The sequence below is a fragment of the Dermacentor silvarum genome, chromosome 3 (genome assembly GCF_013339745.2).
Source record: "Dermacentor silvarum isolate Dsil-2018 chromosome 3, BIME_Dsil_1.4, whole genome shotgun sequence".
Classification (NCBI taxonomy): domain Eukaryota; kingdom Metazoa; phylum Arthropoda; class Arachnida; order Ixodida; family Ixodidae; genus Dermacentor; species Dermacentor silvarum.
This window is the reverse complement of record NC_051156.1, coordinates 191,938,032-191,963,172: the sequence shown is the minus strand read 5'-3', so window position 1 is coordinate 191,963,172 and position 25,141 is coordinate 191,938,032. Positions and strand designations below refer to the sequence as shown.

Here is a 25,141-nt window from a genome sequence, read left to right as displayed (position 1 = left end):
TGGGAGTGGGGGCAGTGAAAACTACCGCCAGGGGCGTTGAAGAAAACGACGCCTCCTACTTTTATTTCGCCTTGTTTCTTGCGCGCACTGCGCTATTTGTTGATCTTTTTCTTAATGCCGATTAGCGGGCGTGCACGGAAATAAATCCTATTTCGTGGCCGCATCGTCTCACGATTCTTGAACGCGTTTTTTTTTTTTTTTCTTTTTCTACGAGGACGAGTGAAAATTAGGTTGAGCGGTAACGCCGCCGCCGCGATGTTACGCCGCACGCGTTCAAGAGGGGGGGTGTCTGTAGTCGCATGATTCATATAGACGATGGTGTGTTGATCTGTGGCCCAGGTGGACTTCTCCGTAACAGCTTTTATACGGCACCAACAACACCGATCAAATGGACTGGCATCGAATCTAGAAGCGACACTTCATCATGAGGCCGATCATAGACCTCGACGAATGTATCCGGGACTCTCCGAAATTTCGGTGAGTTTCCTCGGTAGTTGCGTCGTGTATGGGTGGTTGCAGTTTATCGTTTCGGTCTACGCTGTACGAAAGTACTGCTATCTACTCGCCGTTTCTCAATGGTCAGGGCAGTTTCTGGACACTTAGTAGTATTTCTTGTATGTCGGAAAGTTTCGTTTGTCTCGATTAATAATATGCCTGTCGATAGACAGGATGCTCCGAAGGCGATATCCTTCAGATTAACGACTTCCCTCCGGACTCCCGTCGCTTGGCGGCGGATCTTGTTACACTAACCCGTTGATGTGCGAGCAAGAACGCTAACGCAGTGCAGTATGTGCTTGATGGAAGTAATATGCCCTATATTCTTTACTTAGGGAGGCACTAGAAGAAAATGAAGAGAGCATCGATCAACTAGAAATTAAGCTTGATAAAGTAAGTATGCGCCCGTGGATGAAGTCCGCTGCCAGAAACCATTCGTTTTCGTATTGGCTTCGTTACTATTCATTGCAATCTTGCCTTGCAGTTGGTAAAGCTGTGCACCAACATGGTTGAGACTGGGAAAAGCCATGTCACAGCGAAGAGGTACGCCCATTTGAGCTATCTGAAACGATTGGATTTAGTTATAACTCTTTTCACATCTCTCAGAACTCGTTAAGACGTCACTAATCTCAATGCAGATTTCCAATTATTACGAAAATGCTAGTGACTGTGGCTTGTGTGAGCATGTATATGCAAGGACATATACTGCGCTGATTTTCTGTTAGGATTATAGATTAGTACATTTGTTGTACACTGTAAACATTTTAGTTTTTCTTTCTGCTTTCATAGTGCATTTATCAACGGCATCTGGGATTTGGTTGGTTATTTCAAGGACGATGCATCCATTGTGGTTTGTACTATATTTTAGGTTTCTAGAGGGCACATATTCCTGTCATTTGACAGAGAAGTTATTTGCAATGTTTACTAATGTGAACTTCATTATTTCAGAATTCTCTAAATAGGTTTATACAGATTCTCACAGACGTGTTGAAATATCAATCGGTGAGTGCAACTGCGCACATTTTTAAGCAGCTGTGCACATACAGCACATCTGAATGTTTTTAGTTATTTGTTAAGGAAGAACAGAACTTACTATTTGTTTACTTACATTCTGTTTTTTTCTCAGATACTCCTCGAACATGCGCAGAAGTCTATAGTAAAAAATCTGAGCCATTTCATCAAGATGTAAGTTCGAAATGTTTACCCAGCTATATAATATGGGTGTCACAGGCTGCACTTTTGATCACGATTGAGCCTGATCCGGATCGAATTTCTTGGTCGCCATTTGCTTCTTTGCTCAATCTGCGGAAGGGAGCCAATCGCGTTTTAAAATTTCAATCCAGATCGGGCTCAATTGCGATCAAAAGTGGCCATGCGATAGCGATATAACACGTAAACACTGATTTCTTTAATTTTACACTTGTTGAAATTCATAATTTTTAAGACTGTCTCCAAGCTGATAACACAGTACGTACTTTTTTATGCTACAAGCTGCACAGGTTTAGTTACAACTACCGTTTAGCAGTTCTTTTGGAATCGCATGTTTATATGCAATAGTGTAATAAACAGCCACTTTTAACATTTCTGTCCTAATTCCAAATATCTTATTTATGTATCTGTTTTAGACTGTGTTAGCAGGCATTTTTATTATTAACTAACAGCATGAACAAGCATATTTCTGTATGAGACAATTATTAGTGTCTATTAACAGGCCATCTTATTTGAATCACAGAAGGTCGAACATTCATAACACCTGCGATGTGAGGTATAGAGTGTCTATAATTATGTATAGTATTGTAAAGTACATACAAAAAAGATCATTGGACCTTTCATAAGGTATGCACGGCCTGTTCAGTCATGCTTGTCATTGCTTGATTTATTTCAGAGATATCCGCCAGAGCAAGGAGACGCGACGGCACTTTGAGAAGATCAGTGACGACCTGGACAATGCGCTGTTCCGCAACTCGCAGGTGCAACGCGCCAAGGCCTCGGAGTGTGAGGATGCCCACAATGTGCTGATTGCCACTCGGTCTTGCTTTCAGCACTTGACACTTGATTATGTTCATCAAGTACGTTCACGTTGGTTTTACTCATTATTGGGGATATATACGTGCAACCTGTTCATTTTTTAGGGAAGCTTGAGCACTGAACACGCGGTCACAATCTGGTCTGTCTGAAAGAAATTCAAGCAAGTAGTAGCACAAAACATTTATTAAAAAGAGAACGATCATTGAAGCTGGTCGAGCTTCTTCAAGAAGACTACTGTCTATTTTGACAGCCTGTTTGCATCTTGCTGTGCTGATATGTGCCGTGTAAACAATGCAAATTACGAACACATGTTTTGCACCATTGCTAATACACAACTGTGCAATCAGTATGATCACACGAGATCAGCATGTTGTCAAGCCAAGCTGCTGGCCTGCACGCATATCTTGAATGCGCTCTTTGAAATTGCTCTTGCGGATTGTTGAAAATTTTGGTACCAGTGTATATGCCATATTTATTTGAATATAAGGCGAGGTTCTTTACCAGAATCCTTACCTTCAAATTAACTCCACATTTTATATGCGAGGCTGATAGTTTTAGTTACTATTTCAATATGGTGGTAGCAGTGCCACATTTCCGGCGATCCAGATTTTAAACAGATAGCAGCACAAATTGTACCAAATGATAACCTTTGGCAGGTGAGGCAGTACCGTATTTTTGCGTGTATAACCCGTACCGAGAATTAGAAAATTTTAACAGTAAAGGGTCTGACTTTACGGCAGCACAAATTTCGCCTTATGGTGTGGCTTTATGGCAGCGCGTAACCTGCACCAATTATTCTGGGGGCTTCCGATTAATCAGTATTTGGGGAAATACCTGCAGAGTCGGAATAATCTGTCGGCTCCCCTATATATTGCCTCATACTAGTGCGCATGCTTAATTTCTTTTTCTCGGATCCCCCAAGTAGGTGTATCCTCGCCTTATCGACCTTATTATCGAATAAATATGGTACTGCAAAATAACAAATATTTGCTTTTCTCTAATCGATATTGTCTTGGCTTGTGCAGTTTCATTATAGCAGTAGAATACTCATTGAAATAAAGCATGGCCAACCAATTTTTACGTTTACTTCATTATATTTGACAATTATTTATGTCCGTGCTCATTATATCAAGGTTCAACTGTATCTGCTTAAATGTTGGAAGCTATATTCAGATCACTGCTACAAAGCTGCAAAGTTACATTGACGAACCTAAATATCTCTTCTCGAATCTGCCGCCACCTTCCAGGTTTCCACAGAATTTCATTTGCTTAGTCAACCTTCTGGAGGTTGAAGTTGTCGAATAATTCATCCTCTTGCTGCCACCCGCTATTCTCTTACTTACCTCTGTTGGTAACTGTGAGGCTTCAAGTGCTGCAGCATTCTACTGCTGAGCACAACATAATCACGAGTTCAATGCCCAGCCATGACAGCCGCATTCTAGTGGAGGCAGAATGCAGAAACACTCGTGCATCTTGCTTTGCCAACATGCGAAGAACCCCAGATGGTCAATATCAATCTGGAGCCCCCTGTTACAGTGTTCATGACACCCCATTATGAAGTTTCAAGGCGTTAAACCACAAAATGTATTTGACTTCAGTTTGGTGGAGCATCAGCCCCTAAAAGGCAGTGGTATAGGATTTGGGTCCCGGACCAAAATGCATTTTTCTTCAGGAGTAAAGCTTTCTTATTGAGGATACTGTGTCAGTTTTCTTTGTTGCTATTTTTCTTTTCACAATTTTACATCCGTCTTACAGGTTTCCTTGCGACTCATTTGGTTAACTAAAGTAAGCGTGGTAACATTATAAGCTTCAGATAATTGCTTACTTGCGATGCCCATACAGAATACACTGTTGAGACCCACAGCTAAGGCCAGTTAATGGGAACTGAAATAAATTTTGCATATAAGCACACTCAAAGCTCGCAGGAAGCTAGCTTTAATGTGTTTGACTCCTATTGCATTGTAGTTGGTGTACTTGTTGATACGTCATTTGTATTGATGCAGTCTTTAGAACAAAACCTTATCACAATATGCATTCTTTTTTTCTTTATATACAGCTCAGCTGCTTGCAGTCTAAGAAGAGGCATGAGGTGTTGCAAACTGTGAGTTGCTTATAATAATCCATAGCTGATGCATAGCTGTGCCAGTCTGAAATGGTTGTAACCCACTTTATTTTGGTTTCGTGTTACAGCTGTTATCTCTCATGGGTGCCTACAGTACTTACTTTCACCAAGGCTCAGACCTGTTTGAGGACTCTGAGCCCTTTTTAAAGCAGTTAGGAGCCACTGTGAGTACCCCTTTCATTGCTTGGTGTGTTTGAAAATGGCGTGACTGTGTTATTCTTTTTAAGAATGCTCATACAGCAGTCGTAGATGAATGCCTGATGATTTCATTTTTTTGCTGCCTTTTAGCTTGAAAAGCTCAGCAAAGAGTCTGCTGACCTTTCAAAGCAACTTGACTCAAGGCACACTCTCGTGACTTCAAAGGTAAGTCCTGCCCAAGTCTTTTTTTTTTTTTTTTTTGCCTTCAGTTTCATGAAGATGAAGCTTTCACATACTTTAGTCGCTATCATTGATGCGAGGCGAAAGGCTACAATTGAACACATAATGTCGGCTCAAGGGTGCCTCTAAAGCACACCCAACCTTTTAATTGACTAGCGCATTATATTCAGTGGCTTCTGATTTACTTGAGTTTCTATGATTTAGCCAATTGGTATATGCCACTGGGACGTCGGAATATGGAAGCCTAAATATATTCACATCTATGTGTCAATGTGATACAAGGGATATAAATGTTTGTGACTTTTGCAGTGCATAAACATAACGGTTGCAGGAAATTATATGTTGCATAGGTGGAAAGTAAGCACAATTGTACGCATTGCTGTTAGTTGTATAGTACTTACTTTACCGCTTCACTAAATCTTCAGGTTTAGCTGCATTGGCAGAGAGCACAAACACATTTTTTTTAATATATATATATATATATCTAGACCACTGTCTTATGTCTCGCACCAAGATGGTCCTTGATATGAGGTGTTCAGTGCTTCCTGGAACATGAGCATAAGGAGTGAACTAGTTCTGAAGTGATATTGACAGTCGAGTGAGTTGGTATATAGTAACATTTCATAGCATGAAATGATGGCAGACACACGAAGCATGACACGACATATTTGAAGATAAGTGCTGCTGTTGTGTCCGACACCCTGTGTCTTTCATATTTTCATGCAAAGAGATGCTAACACAATGTGACTCAACTCCAGACTAGTATGTGCATAGTAAAGTCGCTGCAGCATTTTCGGCAATGTTGGAGAAATGCAGCTGGTAGATAAATGTTTTAGTGGATTAGCAGGACAGAAATGTCAACAGGCAGCACTGGTGGCAGCAGCTGGTGACATTGTTTTCAAACTTTAATGTTCTGTAACATTCTTCCATTGCTTAGAACTTCTTGGCGGTGAAATGTCTTGCTTTAGAAAGTTTGTCATTGCAAAAATGTTTGTGCCAGTCAATGAGTTCATAGCCAAGGGTGGCAAGCCATTGCGGAGGGTTCGTCCGTATTGTCGATCGGTTCAGCAGTCTGAGCACAGTTTGTGGCTTCATTAATTAGACATAAATCTGCCTCGTGTAAGGCCCCGCACCCAGTGAAAAATTCGGAAAAAAAGTGCGAGCCTTACAAAAGGTTGCGATGCCAAAACTTAAACATACCTTTACAGCCTAAGCACACTTATGATATGTTGGAGAGGAGTTGAAAGCAGAATACCCTTCTGTTATTCCAGGAGAATGTTACCATTTTACTGTTTACTGGAATACCGGGTGGGTAAGCTGATACAGTGTTAAAGCTACACTCTTCTATTAAACATTTTCTGTTGCCAGGATGTGATCCCAGTAGTCCACAAGGACCCTTCGGCCAACAACGGCATCAGCTTGGAAGGATACCTGTTCAAGCGCACCTCCAATGCCTTCAAGACCTGGAATAGGCGGTGGTTCATCATCCAGAATGGCCAGCTAGTGTACCGCAAGCGCTCCAAAGATGAGCAGCGCACAATCATGGAGGAAGACTTGCGCCTGTGCACCGTTAAACCCGCACTGGATTTTGAGCGACGGTTCTGCTTTGAGGTCCTCTCGCCTTCAAAGTAGGTCCACGCTTCTGCGAAAATACTGTAATTTTACCAGCTGTAGTTATGATCAGTTCATTAAGTGTTTCCAAGTTGTGTGGCTACGGGGTGTGTTTCCTGCATTGCTCCTGCTTCATGTCTGCTGGAAATGTTGCTTATTGCCATCTTGATGAATTCTTCATAATGAGGGCTTATCTAGCCGCGATTAGTGGAAGGCTGCTTTTGGAGAAGTTAAGTGTGCACCAAGCAGTATAAGGGGAACCAGCTAATTGGCTACAAAGGAATAGGTTATTTTGCCTACAGTCAGCCTCTTGGAGTCAAAAACATTGCCGCATGAATCCATCAGAGCAGTTATTGCTCAATGTGACATCTTTCTTCTTCATTCGTGGTGTCCAGTGGAGTTTGATCACATTTTTCAGGTGAGGTGTAGTCGAGTGTGTGTGGTGCTGGGGAATGTCTACTGGGAAAATGTGTCGTGCCAAGTTACATGCATCTTGTTTTCCACCATGTGCACCACCTATTGTCAAGTTCACCGTCCATGGGTGGTCAAGATGTGTTCTTTGTGCAAAAGGCTTCATGGAAGTGCAATTTGCATCCTTGAAAAAGGCCATTGAAGTGGTAAAATTGACTTCAGCTATATGTCTTTAATTGGCTGGCCCAGAAATCACATTTCAGGGTCATGTTTCTTTTCTTTCATGTTTTATTGCTGCATTGGTTATATATCTTTCTGCATTCACTGTAGATCAGCTGTTCAGGGCTGATTTTATCCTGTGTGTGTCATTAGTCTAGAGGAGATTCCAGAACATGGAGTCTTATATACAGAACGCTAATTCAATTGTACTTTCTTTATGCAGGACTCACATGCTACAAGCTGATTCTCAAGAGTCGTATGACTGCTGGATCACTGCTTTGCAGTCAGGAATCTCACACGCGTTAGACCAGCCTGCACGAGATGACGAGGATGAGAAGCTTTCAACGAACGTGAGTTGATTTGACATCGTTTGCAAACTGGTTACACTTGGTATCAACTTTATCAATACCTTCCCACCTTTCTCATATATCTGTCCGTTCTATGACCAGTTAGCAGTAGGCGTCTGTGTTGTTCGTGTTCCTGTGATCCTGTAGATAGCACCGCTTTTCAGGATGTTGGTACTTATCCAGCTAGGCCAGTTGTGCACTCATCGCTCAGTCATGAGAGAATAGTTGTAATGCCTCACTTGAAGATGAAGTAACACATATAATGGCACGGAAATACTTGTTCTGCTAGGCATTTTGGCAGATTTTGTAAATGCGGAAATGTACATGCATGAAGAACGTGTGTATGCCTTCTTTTGTGTGTTTATTTTTTCCCAGTATGCCTATGGCAGATGTTGCCTTAATTGAAAGCTTAGCAATGAGTGTGTGCTTTTTGTCATGACTAAAATCTGTGCTTAAGACACCTGGTATGCTTGTATTAGAAAATAAAGCTTCGAGGCCGCCACCTGTGACATACCTTTTATGCATGAAATGCAGGAATGGAAAGCATCATCAGATTCTTCATTGTCAACGACGTCAAGGCAGAGTGCAAACCCAGTGCCGAAACCTCCAAGGGCTCACATGTACGTATTCCGCCACTCCTCACAATGGCCTCGCAGAAGAACTATGCCGTCATGTAGATTATCATACAAATATGCATTGTTCAAGTTCCCCCTCCTCTCCCCCCCCCCCCCCCCAAAAAAAAAAAGTACACTGTCTAAGCAGAAAGAATGTTGAGACCATTCATAGAATATGTGTTAGTCTGATGTGAGTAGGTAATATGTGGTTTAGTATTACCAGCGGATCAATGCGGATGTGTATCATTCCAAAACTTGTAACGACTGGTTCCTATGTGACATTTAAAGACCAAGAGGGGTGCAATCCTGTCTCTTGTCTGCCTTTTTTCCCTTCTGCCTTTCCCTCTGAGAAGCAGAACCAGCCAGTGTAGCCTTTCATGCTGCATGTATTAATTTGTGTTCTGTGGGAATGTGAGCTGAAAAAAATCAGGCAAGTTTGCACTCGGTCGCGCAAAGCTTAGGCACAGCGAAGCTTACTGGCTGCTACTGCTAGGTATGAACTTGGTTTAACTTAACTATGCATGTAGGAAGGTATTCTTGAGCGATCATTTTTGGAGGTACCTTCCCTTTCGCGACATTTCGCGTGACTAGTGCTGGACGCGTCTGCGCCTACGAGCGACAGCGTTCCTGGCATGCCACAAACACAGGCAGGCTAACCCAGGTTGGCAGCAGTGCCAAGAACACTGCTGCTTGCCAATGCCTAACACGTTGGAGGCTAGCCGCTCGATATCAGTCGGCCAGCTTCGCTGTGTCTTGAGCTTTGCGTGGCCTAGTGCAAGCTTTCGCCTTTTTTTTTTTCTCTCTTAGCTAAGCGCCGCGGAGAGAAGAGAGGCAGGGGTCGGGAAGGCAGGGAGCTGGCGAGGAGGAGACGCACGCGGTCTCTTCCTCTTCCTCCTCCGGGTTGCCATGGCTACGGCTACGCACCACGGCTACGCACCACAAATTACGGGTGGCTTAAACAGCTTCGCTGTTAAAATGCTCCCATGCCCCGCCTTTGCCTGAATTGCTTAGCTCAGCAAGCGCAGAATTTTTAGCCTGCACTAGTCTGTGCAATATTTATATTAATTTAACAGCTAGCTCAAGACAGGGGTAACTTGAGATTGCTGGAACAGGCCTTCATCCTACAGTCGACATAAAAGTAGGCTTTTGATGATGATGGTGATGATGAAATGAGATAAAAGAGGGGGGAAAAGGGGGGGGGGGGGAGAGAATTCAAGGTCAGCGGAGATTGCAAAGTGCAGATTTTTTATGACAGATTTGAATCTTGCTGTCGTAATGTTTACTTTGCAGTCATTCATTGCTAGACACATTAGCAGCCTGCTGAAAGTAATTCTATGGCGTAGTTAGGCCATTGATAGAGAGAGATACGTAGTGTTCTGTCGTTTTCGTCAGTACTCATTGAAGCTTGAATTGCTTTTCTGTGTGACTGCAGCCAACTCACCAGCATCCCCGGGAATGAAATGTGCTGCGACTGCCGCTCACCTGGTCCTTGTTGGGCCAGCATCAACCTGGGGATCACTCTGTGCATCGAATGCTCTGGGATACACAGGTGAATTTGCCACACTAAGTTTGGCAATTATTTGGACTGTTGTACTAGTACTTTTCCTTTGGTTAAGTGAAAGAGCATTATCTGGTGTCCAGGTGGTTGAAGGCAGGCTTGCATGCTGACTTGCTGCGGTGTCCCAATGGATTTGGCAGTCTGCTGCTGAGCATGAGTTGGTGATGTCAATTACCGACTGGAGGTGGAATGCAAAAATATTTGGGTACCTAAATTTAAGGGCACATTAAGAAACCTCAGGGAGCTGAAATTATTCTAAAGCCCCCCACTGCTCTGTCCCTCGTTACCCCTGGGTTGATTTTAGACAATAAAACCCATAATGCAATTCAGATCAGTTGTTCGTAGGATCTTGCATAGCATTAGTAGAATTGTGCATAAGAGTCGTGATAACGTAAAATTATTCCACTCCGTTTTCGTTCCAAATCCTCCGTTAGCCCTCCATAATTGGTAGAAATTGTTACTCCATAATTGGTCAAAATTTAAACATTTTCACCAATTACAGAGGGCTAATAGTGTATTTGGAATAAAAACAGAGTGGAGTAGTTATGCGTTATCACGACCGAGATCTCGTGTTATCTCGGTCGTGATGATTGCTCTGTCAGCCTCGGCAGGCTGACGGAGCAATAGCTCTGTCAATATGCTAAGCGAGTGCCTCTTTAATGCTGCTGATAGCTTACCATGATAAATGAGCACAGAAGCATTTGAGCATGCTCTTGATTGATGCACCATCGTTAAAGGCATCCCTTGATTATGTTTCCAGGAGCATGGGTGTGCACGTGTCCAAAGTGCGCTCCCTGACACTCGACACCTGGGAACCGGAAATACTCAAGGTGATGGCTGAACTGGGAAACACGGTCATCAACAGCGTCTACGAGGCTCGTGTGGACGAAAACATTGCTGTCAGGGCCACGCCAGACTGCAGCAGGTCTTTCTCTTTTTGTTTATTTTCTTTCTTTTTTTTTTTTTCACATTTGTAAATGCGGCTTTTGTAGATGAAGCAGCTGTTGAAATGCCATGTCTGTGCAATGCATTAATGCTAGAAACCTTCTCATTCTTGTGCATGCAGTTTCTTAGTTTAGGCCCTGCACGCTTACTTAAAGCTGCGTACATGTTTTGCAGGAGTGTCCGTGAGGCCTGGATTAAGGCTAAGTACTTGCAGAAGGTTTTTCACATTTGTAAATGCGGCTTTTGTAGATGAAGCAGCTGTTGAAATGCCATGTCTGTGCAATGCATTAATGCTAGAAACCTTCTCATTCTTGTGCATGCAGTTTCTTAGTTTAGGCCCTGCACGCTTACTTAAAGCTGCGTACATGTTTTGCAGGAGTGTCCGTGAGGCCTGGATTAAGGCTAAGTACTTGCAGAAGGCATTTGTGAAGCCACTTCTTGGATCAGTGGCCTGCCTGTCCCCACCACGCGATGCGTCACGCGCATCACCAGTAGCAACACCGGTTTTGCGAAAAGCCACGCTGCCTCAGCGCTGGAGCGTTCGCAAAATGCATCGTCGCAGGAGGACCGTTCATGTCCAAGACCAGCGTCATGCGGATGCAGGTATGTTGCCCTGTCGCCTCAAGCATGGTTTTACCTAGCAACCTGTGTTGAATGTTCTGTTCACATGCATCTGAAGAGCAGAAGTGCTTTATTATGCATTGCTGTACCAATCCAGGTAAAACTTGCGTGCTGCGTTTAAATGGAAGTGGAAAGTTTTTCCTGCATAATAAAAAGTGAAGTTTTGTTTAGGCCTTCAAATATGTTAAAGAAATTGTGAAGGTGTGCAAAACTTTAAAGTTCTGAAATGGAGCTCACAAGTTTGCAGCTGTGCAGCAAAACATATCAGAATTGTTGGCACCTCTAAAGCAGAATAAATTTTAACGTTTTCCCACGCACTGCCGGGTGTTATTAACTGAAACTTTCTTGGCAATTGCTCCTGTCAGGTGACACTGCCCTTGGGGTCGCCCGGCGTCACAGCAGCGCCGTCGCATTGCCAGCCGACAAGTCCCCCGTCAGCATCGATGCCTTGTCTGTGAGCTCTGTAGGCTCGGAGACCCGCTTCAGCATGGCCTCGCAGGAGAGTGGGGTTGTCATGAAGGAAGGCACCTCTCTGCCCCCTTCGGACAATGAAGGAAAGGCTGCGGTTGAGATGTCCTCGAACCAATCCGAGGACGATGTGCTCGTCTTTGGGGAGTCCCTCGTCCAGGTCATGCCGCCGCCTTCAGGCAAGTATTCATCATGTGCATACATTTATGCTTCGTCGTGGTACTGTGAAATGGCACATCAAGAGGCTTGATCCGCACACGGTGGCTTAGTGGTTATTGATGTTATGCTGCTCAACAAAGGCTACGGGTTGGACTCCCAGCACTAGTGGCCGCATTGCGATTGGAGCGGAGTGCAAAAATGCTTGTACTACACATTTTAGATTTTGGTGTGCGTTAAAGAATTGCGTCGGTTGGCATTATTCTGGAGTTCCCCACTATAGCATCTCTCACAGTCCATTATTTGATTTTGATTAGTAGGTGCAACTTGGTTGCTTCAAACTTTTGAATGGAAATAAATAGGTGCCATGTTCGTAAGCCTAAAGTGCCTCTGTCTGCCAGGCTCAGCAAAACAGGGTGCATCATTTGTCATCTAATTATGTAAAAATGCAAAAATAATAACAATTAGAAATGAATTGCAGACGGCCACACAGTGCAAAGTGTTGAGTGCCACCAAAACAGTAGTACCTGTTTGAATGTGCGCATTTAATCTCACTTGCAGCCAAAGGTTTACTGCTTGTTTGAGCTGTTGTTTTAGTGTTTCAGGAGTTTTCTGAATGAATGCACTAAGAGCTGAATAAGACTCGCAACAGCCAATGTTGAGGTTTGGCGGGGAGATTGTGCAATTCTGTACTGCCCTACCAATATAGTACTATGGGCCAGGGTACAAGCCAGCCACTACTTCCTATGAAGCTTAGAACAAACGTAAGCATTTCTTTGTGTTGAACATTGTTGTCCTCATCTCAACAATCAGGTTGGCAAGGTGGATGTATGACTTAAAAAGGAGGCTGAAAGTAGTGCGTAGAGTAGTGCTAGTCGACTGTTAATTACTTGCCTGAAAGCCAACCACAGTGAAATGTTAGCCTTTCTAACATGGCCGTTGCTGTAACAGGTTAAATTGCTCCTTGAGTGCCTGCTTTGAGACATTCTTACTCTCGCTGTGAGGCAAAAATGTAGCAAAGCCACCAGAGTTCTTTGTTTATGTTGGTACTCATTTTTCTGTTTAAAGGCGGGCACCTCTCTGTGATACAACAAAAAAAAAAAAAAAAAGAAAAAACCCCCTTAGTTCCACTGCAATGTTGATTGCACAACAGCTAAATATGAAGATACTGCACTCCTCTTAATTTATGGCTTGTGCATGATTACTCGTCTTTTGCCTTAGTGATTAATTGCAAAATTTATTTTTTCTTCTCTCTTAGACTAGCATAAGCTCTTTGGCTTTGCTCTACTATTGTAACCCAAAGATATCTGAGGATATTTAGAGAATTTTACCGGGACTGATGAAACACTGCAATGTGTGGCATGTAAAGTGCAGTGTTGCCACACCACCAACATGCAGTGTTTGTGAAAAGTGGCGTAGCCACACATATTATGTTAGTGTTATACACTGGATGTAAACTTAGCACTGCCATATGACATGCATCTATGAGAATATGCTTTTCACAGCTGAGCGTTTCCAGTACTGCTATGGCCAGTGGCCGAAACAATGGTGTAAGTGCAAGGTTCATGGGTATACATGGTCTATACGGCCTGTAGTCTGAGTCATACAGAATCTGTCGTGTTACGAGAATGTGATGTGTTGAAATGTAGTCTACCACTTGCCTGAACTGCACATACAGAGCTGGAGCTGGACAGCGCAGATGAGTCGCCGACGCAAGATGAAGAGGACACAACCCAGGAAGAAGACATGTCCAACCTGAGTCCCAGCTTGCTCCTGTACAGGTATAGCTTCCATCTGTGCTCTATTGGCTTCATGTTGTTCACTTAGGCATACACTAACATTTGGACATTACGGTCGATATCCGTTGATTTCACCACACAATTTCAGGTTCATGCGCTTGTGTAACAAATATCAGCATTTCCAGGATAAGCCTTGTGCGCTGCCGGAAGGAGTGCTCAAGTATGAAAATGATGTTAATGATTACAGGCATGTCCTGCTAGTGAAACTGCCAAAATTTCTTTCACTTCAAGCTGCTCATAGGTATTTGGAAAATGTTGCATCAAGATCCAGGTGTTCACCTCACTCTTAGAGAACCGAGAGAGAAGCTGCAGTTGAACAGTAGTCATTTAAGTTTTACACCTTGTCTGACAGTTCACTGTACCACACAATCATCTCAAAGAAATATAAGAGCGTTACTAATGAAAAGGCATCTTTCGCTGTGTTTGACAGGAGATTGTAAATTCCCTACTGCGTGCAGTGCAGTATTATGCTCAAATGTTCACAGCAGCCTCTACGACAGATAGGCAACATTTTCTTACTATGTTTAAAAAGTATTTCAGGCCCCTTTAAGGCTTGCATATGTATTATCATACCAAGCAGCCCTTGATGTTTTTGTGAGTGGCCCCACCGTGCTATGGACTTTGATATCACTTGTTCGTATTACTATATATGATGCATGAAGTATCAGCGGACTTATTTGGCGTGATACAACTTGTTTCGTAGTGTGTGTACAGAGCCTGTGTAAACATTCTGGCAACAATATTTTCGTTGTGGTTACAGGGCAGCGGCTGCCCACAACTTGCCGGTGATGTGTCTTGCCCTGGCGAATGGAGCCGACCCAAACTGGCCCAATCCGGATGAAGGGGGTCGATACCCTCTCCACCAGGCTATACAGAGTGTGAGTTTCAGGTAGCTTCTGGACAGCTTGGATAGATGCATGCAATTAAAGGTAGTGTATCACAAAGTGCAAATCTATTGGCTACCAAGTGCACAACATTTAAGTTGTAGCTGAACCGTCTGGTGTTCCCATACGTAGTCAGATTGTGCACATTACAATTTAACTCCTTACCGCAAGTGATGAAAATTGTCAATATTTTTGTGTTTCTTCTCGTGCGGAACATAATGCCATCATGGAGCGAAATAATTAACCACAGTGCCCTAGAAATTTGTAACTAAAATATTCCTATCGTGAAATTCACAAGTTCGTGCAGTTCAGTCATATTTGCACCATTTAGCTGTAGTTTCTAGCAGTTTAATTTACACTGCCAAAGTGTTGAATTTTTTCAACAGTTTCTCCTTTTTTCAACCTTCCCTTACTTGCCCAGGAAAAACTTTCTCAGTTACAGCATCAGCTGAGAACAGATTCCTCACATCCATTTAATACTCGCTATAAAGAGACTGTAGTTGTTAAACGTGTATACCAGGTTGGCATGCTGAAAATGTGTGCGGTTATTTTTTTTTTTTTTTCTTTTCTAGAAATTTGTTTTTAATGTGAACCGGAAGAGATCCAGTGAACCTAACCATTTCTTGTCTAAAGCGCCAAGGTGTGTGCAGCTATAGTGCACCAATGCTCGCTCTTGTTACTCCGCACACAGGGCTCTATCATGGCCTGCGAGTTCCTGCTCCTGAATGGTGCCAAATCAAACAGCGCCGACGACAATGGCCGCACGTCCCTCCACATCTCTACCCTGCTGGGGAACACAGGGTGCCGTGCAGTTCACTTGCTCTTGAAATTGCACGTTTGTAGCAGTCGTGCGACAACTATGGCATGCATTTACCTTGAGTGCGTTCACAGTGTTTCCTACTTAAGCCTCATTTTACATTATTGGTGTAGAGTGGACCACCGAACACATACAATGTTTCTGCATAAAGAACTCTGGGTGCTTTCTGCTAGCAGCTTTGTAAGCTCTTGAAGGACACTCTGAATAAAACACAAATGTAATTTTTTTTTACAGACATACACGTACTGCAAATAGATTTTAATTGTGCATGTGGCGGTTGTTGCAAAAATAATAAAGCCAAGTATAAATAACTCTCCTGGTTCTGCTGAACTGGGTTATTCACATTTTACGAGAGGGTGCTATTTCGCGGTGAATTTCGTTTAGCACAATCTTCGAATGCTGTGCTGGCCTGTTCTCTCTATAATAAGTTTATATCAACTGCATATATTTTCTATATTTTGATGGCTGCAATTTCTTTATTTGTGCCACTACGAAAGCTTACTAGCTGCTTTGAAAAAGTGCAAGCACTACATACCTGATGCTGAACAAATATGGCAAAGGCATGAAGGGACAGTAATGTCCGTGGCATTTTTTTCTTTATTTTTTCCTGATGCATTGTATTCCTTTGCAGGCAAGTGTGCCTTTTGCTGAAGCATGGAGCTGATCAGCACTCTCAGGACAAGGATGGCGCAACAGCACTCAAGATGGCTGTGGATAATGCCAACCCCGATATCGTCACCATGCTCAGGCTCGCCAAGCTCAATGAGGAGATTCGCCGGGATGAGTTTGGCAACCCAGGTCTGCTATCTTGGCACAAAGGGCTTATCGTCTTTTCCTTACATTATTTTATCGAGCTCACATTCTTATGCTTGCTGGCTTTTGCAAGTGTTGATTTTTGTTCAAGTGTGAGGAAGGAACAGTGGTGCTTGCCTTATGTAGCATGAAGCTGCAGTATTCAAGGCAGATTGATTTTCAGGAAAACTACTGCTTGTGTAGAGGAAAGTCATGGTTGCGCATGCGAGTCTTGGAGTGATAGCCGCGTTGCATTGTGCCTGCATCATCAGCAAGCCAACTTGCTTCGTCACAAAGGAGCCAGATGTACCGTAAAATTCCAAGCAAGCGCCTCTAACTTCACTGCAAATTTTAGATTTCCTCGCCGTTCCAGGAAAGCCCGTGTCATTGGTTCATCATGTCATTGGTTTTACTTCATCATAGTTGTTGCTCCTGCAGGCTACTGCACCATCTACATCACTTTGAGTCATCGTTAAGAACTCCCCAGTCAGGATCTCTATGTTATGCTGCTAAAGACAGCCTGCCATCAGCCGTTTCGTTTGGTGCGTTACCATCTATTCTTGTGCGTTACAAATACAACTATAAGTTGTCCTAAGCGCTAGTGTTTGTTTTGGACACGAAACAGTGCTTTCCATAACTAAGTGCTTGGAGTGTGGCATGCCCTGACTCACTTTGTGAGCCGACACATGCAGATGACTCTGGCCATTGACGAACATTATTGCTGGTGCAACAGATGTTTTGATCTCACCTCTGCATGTTGCCTACTTGTGATTTTTGCCAAGAACTCCTTTGTGTCATTAGTATTACACACATAGCCGCTGTGAGGTGCTGGCTACTGGTAAAAGTGGAAAGAAGAAAGGAGTAGAAGGAACGGCAGCGCGTTTCGGGCCCATATTCCATGCATCTAGTAGCAGAGCGCTGGACAAACACACTGTACTTCATGTCATCAACTCCGAGTAGTGTAGCGAAAGCTATCGGTTCCGTAAGCCAACCGGAAAAGAGAACCCCCCCCCAAAAAAAAAAAAAAAAAATTTCTCCGTTGTCTGCCTCTAGTCATCCTCCGTGCAACGCTGACTGAATGGAAGTGTCACGGAAATATTAGTAGTGTGCAGTGTGTGAGCCGTCCTTCCTTCTCTGCAACACACAGCTAGCTATCGTTTATGACTGGATGACGCGAGCTATAGCCTATGCTGTACTGCACGAAGTTGGTGAGAGGGTATAGTGTTGTATGTAGCCAAAGTGTAAAGCATGCGCTTACTTGTTTTAGCATAGGTTGTTTCGGCCAAGTTGTGTGTTCCTCCACCCATGTGTGCAGTGCTCACTGCCATTGGAAGCTGCTGTTTTTCAGACCTCTGTGTCAGGACATAAAAAAAACGCAAACCATGTGTTTTCAAAGAACAGCCTGCAGTTGCGAGCGCTGTGCTAATGACCTTGTCTTTTTTATTTTTGTAATGTCAACACCCAACTTGCATTTATATTTTGTTTGCTATTACTTGTTCTGTGTGTTTGAACACATCTTCATCTGATTCATGTCATCATGGCTGACTTATTTACCTGCCTGCCTTAATAACGACAACCTTTTCATTGACTCATCCTAGGATGAAAGTCAGGGTCTCATAACTCTTTGAAGTGACAGGTTAAAATTCTGGTTTCTACTGCTGTCTGGTACATTCAGTGGTCTTCAGGCACTTGCAAGAAAAGGTTTACTTGTTTCATTCGCTTCATGTAGTTTGTATGCTGGCACATTTTTTTTCTTTCTTTCATCCGCTGCGTCTCCTTGTAAGGGATTTACAACACATACACTAAGTGCGTTTTTCCGTCTGTTCAGGTTTCTTTTGGATTAAACTGTAGTGAAGACATTTTGTTTTGTGGGACCTACAGAAATTAACAGAAATGTTGCATTTAAGTGCCTCACAGGAAATAAAAAAAGTAATTTTAATCTTCAGAACGTATAGTGACTACAAGGTTCTTCCTGAAACTTGCACTAAGCTTTAGCACTACCTTTCTGCTCAGAAAAGTTACAATTATAGCCTTACTTCACATATTATTCAATGCAGCCCTGTGGCATGTGTCTGAATGTTAGTCACTGCACTTCTCTGGAGCTTTTACCATTTACCTACTCGCTACATCAAATTTTCCAGCATGGCCAGCCTGATGCTCGAGTCGTTTTGGAAATGCTTAGAAGTTTGTGACAGCTTACTGAAAATGCTAGTGCGCTTGATGCGAGTATACGCTTGGCTTCGTACCATTTCCTGTCTCTCGACCTCATCAGTGCCTTGACAACGGTAACCCAGCTCTCGTACGGTCAACGGCTCAGGTTTCACACTCGGCATTTTGGGCTTGGCGGCAGCCCTGCCTTCACATCTCTTTCATCCGGCCTTTCCTCTGCTCAGCCTTGTCATCTTAACCTCCCCATCATCTCAAGGCCAGCCCCAGTTGGCAGTTCTCCTCCGAATCCTCCCTCCTGAAGTTGTACGTTGTTGCCGTCTCCATTGCAGCAGCAGCCATCGGACACGCATCAGCTCCTCCGTCGGGTCGCCGTGGAAAAAGTCGGAAGGGGAAGCGCCTTGTCACTACTTGCCTCTCTAGCTTGCACCCGTCGCTCGAAAAGGCTATGGGACCTCGGCTTAAGTCGCAGCACAGGATGAGCGATGGACAATATTGAAGTAATGTGACACATGCACCGAAAGTTTTAAGCCTTCATGTCTGCTTTGGGGATTCGGGCACTGCTCGCCGATTGATTGTGCAGCCAGTCTGTAATAAAATGACATCAGTTTCCTTCTGAGCATGGTGTGTTTACCGTGAACTTGATTGCCAGAGCTCTGGGACACATTCATTTTCTCCTGCTGAGAGTGCCTTAGACCAGCTGCTTTATTTATTTGTTTTTTTTTTTCACAGTATGGAAAGAAGGTTTATTGAAAATTCTGTTAACAATCGACAAGAGGCATCAACAGACTCAAGCTGTTGTCAACCTTGTTCATATAAGGAACACATACTGTATTTGCACGAGTATAACGCGACCATGAATGACGATTCATAAAAAAAATGTTTAAACTTTGTAATTATAATGTGAATGCAAGCTAACGATGCATAATGTAGCTGTATCCATGGGCTTATAATAGTTCCTCTTAGCGTGGCGTGATGATAGGCGATTCGTAACCTATATGCGCACTAGCATGGGACCAACTGCGTATGCACCAGAGCCTACTGCAGGCATGCATTGTGATAACTGATCACTCACTGTGTCACGGTAAAACGTTCCAACGGGATTGCGAGGCTCTGCATCGTGCATGTCAGGCAGATACTCTTGGGCAGTGAGGCCGCGTGGGTGCACATTCCTGGAGTGGATGGAGGCATTGGTCCTGAAGTCACAAAATAAGCTTTCTTACTCTAAATTGGACCCCTACGTGCCACCGCCCCCTACCATCGAGAGGTTGGCTCTCCCACATGGCATGGTCTGGTAAATGAGATTGCTGCATTTTAGAGCGCAGCTCTTAAGCGGCCATTCCCGCAGCGAGGGTCAGCGTTATCCCTCGTAACCGAGCGAAGGATGAAAGCGAACGCAGAGCGCAGAAGGAGGTGGAAAGACGGCGATAGCAAAGATAGAATGAGGAGCAAAGTGGAGGAGAAGGGTGCAGCAGAAAACCATGAGGCGGAAATGCAGAGGAGGAGAGTATGGCAAAAGGGTGAGGAGGAAAGTGGAGTGCCGGCGGCGACCAGGCATGCGGCGAGTGTGGAAAGAAAACGCTGGCATGGGCTTTGAACCCACTCCACATGCTCTACTTAACCTGTGCCGCCGATGCTAGAGAATGCGCTCTGTGCGAATCACGCGTTCCTGTCTTCACGCTTTCTTTCTGAACAGTGAGCGACTCACTCGGTTGAAATGCTTCGTCTGCCGTCGCCAAGAGGACCGTGTCTTTTAGAATCATATTCTTTGCCTATCCCGAATTCAAAACACCTAAACAGCTGCGCTCAAAATTCGCATTAGGGAGTTTCGTAGTTGTCGGCAAATTTTTTTTTAACAAGAATTTCGGGGACCGGGTGCCAGAGGCGTTGGTAAGAAATATCTTGCACTCTGTTTGAGGGATTATTTCGAATAAAGTGCGATATGCTTTTCAAGGCTGGGAATAAAAAATAATAATTTAACTAAAGTTGCATTATATTTGTGCTAATTAGAGTGTATGTGAAGTTCGAGTGTGCGTGCCAATTCCTGTATTTGTCTACAGGGACACAACCTTTTACCTAATGCATGGGCACGGTACAGTCCAATCATTCCAGCAGCATTTAGTCACATGACAGCTCGTTACCCAAAGACTGCAATATAGGCATTCACTATTGTTGTGCTTGCAAGTTAAATTCTTTGCATTTCAAAATCTATGCCTTGTAGTACATCATCATGCAATATCATAATCGCTGCTGGCTACGTTATTGCACTTAGGATCTCCATATTTCTCGAGGATTCTTAGCTGCCTCATTGGGGCTCAGTGGTCGAAACAGTATCACTTCTGAATTGCCACTGCTAATGAAGCTCTTCGTTTTAAGCTGTACCATATGTCATCCCTCTTTTAGAACTTAGTTGGGCTGACCTATCTCTTCCTGTTTTTGACCGACTTGTGAGCAGTTCACAAAAGCTGGTGAAAAACACAAAACATTTTAAAATTGCACACAAACACATAAAATAATATTAACAGCAGCGTCAATTTTCTTGGCAAGGGTGCTAGCTATTATGGAATGGTGCCCGTGCATTAAGGGAATCGGATACCTCAAGATAATGGCTAGTCATATGCAGTCTTAGATCGGTCTTAGTCTTAGAGCTGTTGTTTAGAATACTCAACTTGCGAAGCTCATCCTAGTGAGCTTAGCATTATTCATAACTGTGCCACGCACACAATTATCTTTGCCTGCACGGCTGCTAAGTCGCGCGTCACAGGATTCTTGCAATGTCTGCCTTGCAGGTGACGACACCTTCATCGACGTTGTCCGAGACTTCTCGCACATGGCCTCCAACAATCCGGAGAAGCTGCGTCGCCAGCCAAGCAAGCATGCGGAGTGAGAAAATGCGCCCATATTTGTTGTTGTTTAGGTGCAACTTTTCTTTTTATTGCTGTTGTTGTTGACAAAAAGGAAAAGACTGATATTTACTGTCTGTTATCGCAGCCCTTCAAAACATTTGTCAAACTGCTCAAAAGACGTGAAGCCTAACTGACACGGGTCACTAGTATGCGTTTTTCTTAATCTTTTTTTTTTTTTCTAACTTGTATGTGATGCTTGTCAGTAGCGGTGAAGATTACGGGGCCATGTTTTGCGAGGCAAAACTTGGAATGCTCCAGCAAATTGCGACCTAAGCTGGTACATATATCGCAATTTCTTTCGTTTGATTCTATTCCATTCTTATCATCCACCCTCTAAGACTGGCCAGTTCTGTTTGAGCACTGCCCAAGTTGTGATCAAAGGGTGAGAATGAATAGGTTTGGAATGCTATTGGTCGACCTTAGCCCAGTTGCCGCTGCTTCTGTTAGCGATGTTTTCTTTATTATTGTTATTTTTCGAAAGTTGCTGCAACAGCACTGCCTTTTGACCGCTACACAGAGGCGCTTGTTACGATGACCGATTTGCAAATTGATCTATGTATAAACAGCTGTTGGCCCCAGGCCATGTTCCCACTTATTTACGAGATACTACGGTCGTGTTGGACCGTGCAGTTTTTTATGTGTTTGTTGAGCATGCCACTGTTGAGGACTGACACCGGGCAACTCGCAAGTTGGGAGACTGCGGTGCCCGATGCGTTTCCATGATCGGCTAGTGAATGAAGTGTTATCTGCTTGCTTTTTCAGTGACAATATTGGGCACAAAATGCTTTACTGCCACCAAACAGCTTGTGTAATGGTTCATGTTTGTTTTACTTTGTCTGTGGTGTTTATTTGTAAAGCCAAACGACAGGCTTTGTTGGAGCAGTGCACACTGGTTGTGTGTGCAGTGTATCAGCTGTGTGCATTGTTGGGAGTTGTATTTACGAGCTTTGTTTCCGTGCCCGTGCTTATGCAATTTCTTTTACGCGAATGTGTTTCCTTTGTCTCTTAACACATCAGGCCTGCAATGCGTCACTTGACTTTTTTTTTATGATTGTTGTTATTAGCATGATAGTCAAGATCATTGTTGTAAGTCTTTCAGAGGCATGTTCCTAGGTGTGCATTTAAACTGCGCAATTGAAAATGTCTTTCTTCTTTTTCTTTCTCTTAAAAAGTGAACAGACCCCTTTGTTTAGAACAGAGGCCAAGTAACACTTCCATTGTTTGCACGAGGTGTCACCTTTATAACTACAGTCGTTAATTACTCAGCTAATTAATGCTACGAGCTTCGAAGGTTTGAGATGCATGCTTGAAGACTCACTATTTGAGATTGTGGACAGAAGAGATGTTTTATTATTCAGCCGAGGCCAAGGAATCATGTTTGTGCAAGTGCAGTTGTAATTGCGAGCTTCGGCTTGCATCTTTTTGGTGCCAGAGGACTGAAGAGATGTTCTAGCATTCATGAGGGCCGAGGATTTGCATTTGTGTGAAATACAGTTGGCATTGCAAGCTTTAGCTTTAGAAGTAGGTGCCACTGTGAATGCTTTTTCTAGTATCAAAAACTGTATTCATATAGTTGCCGAATGTTTTCTTGCCTGCTTGTAGATCGTTGTTTCATGTAGATATTTAAGGTTTGTGATTACTGCGGAATATGTTTACTCCTAATTATTACTTTTACAGCTATCATTGAGGTATAGCAGTTTGTATACAGATGCATAAAGGCGTATAGTACTTTGTGAAAGAGGTGTCTAAAAAAAAAAATGTGATTGTACTGTTTTTTAAGGATGCATTGCCAATTTTTTTCTAATGGCGGTGGTGTAAGACATGTTATAGGAGCACGTAAGCATAATACACGATGTGTCAACGTCATAAAAATCCTTTTAACCCTTTCACTTCCATATCCTTTTGAGAATAATTTAAAGTTTATAGCATTCCTTAAATTTGTTTTCTTTAGCAGCATATCCTAATTTGAAAAACATGTGTGGTTTATGCCTTACATAGTCATATTAAAAAAAAAAAGACTTTCCCTCAACATCAGCACAGCTTTTGTACTGCAGTTGACTCATGATCATAGCTAAAGTTCAGGTTAATTCAAACAAATTCTCAAGTCTTATCTGGCGTGATGTGTCGTCATTGCAATCTTGAACCCACATAATTCAAACAAGGCCTTCAGTTCTAGCTTTCTGGCTTCCCAAAGTAAGCAGAATAACACAGCTAAGAACATCTGTTGAGAGGACACTCACAAACCACGAGTAGTCAAAAGAACGTTCACATTATACATTTGGGATGTGCGTGCTTACAGGCAACACTACGAAATGCTGCCACTAACTCTCAAATGCAACTACCGATTCATGCGTATCTCTTCACAGACTCGTTATGATTCTGTTTTGACATGACTGAGCATGTACATTATTTCCCTGATAACAGACAATTATGCTTTAAACTGTAGAATATATTATTAATGAATTCAGACAAACACCATTGTTCCTAGGAGTTTGGATTAATAAGAGTCAATTGCAATTGTGTGCTCACATGATCACATCATGAGAGGAGTGCGAGGCATCAAAATGTGTATAACTAGGTGTCCTGTACTAAATTTGATCAGTGTAGTTCTCTTGTAACAAGCTAGGCCATAGAGCCTGCGGCCTAGACAAGTGGGAAAAGTGAAAGGGTTAAAAGTGTTACAGCATCACGTACAATGTGTGCCGTGGTCACCACCTCGTGACAATGACTTGTCATTTACCAGTTGTTTGGTTTCTGTGTTTAATGTGAACGATTACTTTTAGTCTACGTAATGTAATGGCATGCTGGAGATGCAAAATGCTGCTCTCTTGTTTAGAAGGTGCTCCTGCGGTTAGACACATTCCCAAACAATTCCTGCGATGTTAATAGAGATGTCATGAACTTGCATAATGTGACCGGGACTTATGTGAAAGACTACCAACACCAGCAGTCTACCACAAATCTGTAAATGAGCTTGCTGGCATGGGATGCGATTTCTTAGTTTCTTTTTAAGCAAGTCCAGATCTGCTTGCTACATTAACTAAAGTAGACTCTCGATAATACAAACTTTGGTAATAAGTGAGCCATTTGGTTTGATGAAAAAATTACAATTTTTGGTTGGCCCGCTCTGTTATACATGAATTGAAAGCCTTAATTTATAAAAGTTGAACAAGGATTTCGAGTTATTCAAACTTTTTGGTCTTGAAGGGCAGTGTAGCCTAGGAAAAGCTCTTGAATAGCCAAAAACATGCCCATGTTTGGTATTCAAGCTGCCATATACGTTGACAGGCACCAATCCTGTCACACGTGTCTGTTTTGACATGACTGGGTGTGTGTTCAGCTGCTCACGTGGTAAGCTATATTTGTTTTGGGCCACATTTTAGTTACGGTCTGATAATATATACGAAAAATCATGGGTGATAGGAGCTTGGATTAACAAGCTTTTACTTACTAGTTGGTCGGAGAGGGAAGAATTTCAGGAAAAGTGTCGGCAGCCATAGTCAAGAAAATTAATGTTGAAGAAAAAAAAAAGGATGATTCAGGATCTCAAGGGCTCCGTGTGACCGAGCACAGCCAAAGAATTTGTCCCCAGTGGCAAAGACATTGCTGTGATAACATTTAAAAAAATGTGGGAACAAATGTTTCTTTTAATGTCACAAGTTTATATAATACATGGAGACCGTATAGGAAGCACCATGTGCGTGAGGATGTCATTAGTGCTACTGTGAAAGGAAGTGTTGAAAAAAAATATATTTGGGGAAGCCGAAGTACAATAAAGGCATTTTAAATGATGCAATTCCATGT

The 25,141-nt window shown here is 43.0% G+C and overlaps 1 protein-coding gene across 1 annotated transcript; it reads left to right on the top strand.

Annotated features, from left to right (window-relative positions):
• Positions 1-151: 151 nt before the first annotated feature.
• On the top strand, positions 152-25,130 carry LOC119446343 (arf-GAP with coiled-coil, ANK repeat and PH domain-containing protein 2). Its single transcript, XM_049664089.1, has 22 exons — positions 152-477; positions 831-888; positions 980-1,038; positions 1,285-1,345; positions 1,444-1,497; positions 1,622-1,680; positions 2,381-2,564; positions 4,580-4,624; positions 4,714-4,809; positions 4,934-5,008; positions 6,392-6,651; positions 7,488-7,614; positions 8,146-8,231; positions 9,658-9,774; positions 10,544-10,708; positions 11,105-11,331; positions 11,715-11,990; positions 13,646-13,754; positions 14,533-14,650; positions 15,348-15,457; positions 16,105-16,271; positions 21,221-25,130. Exons 1-22 carry the CDS (start codon positions 425-427, stop codon positions 21,316-21,318), a joined length of 2,604 nt encoding a protein of 867 aa, XP_049520046.1. The 5' UTR covers positions 152-424; the 3' UTR covers positions 21,319-25,130.
• The last annotated feature ends 11 nt before the right edge of the window (positions 25,131-25,141 follow it).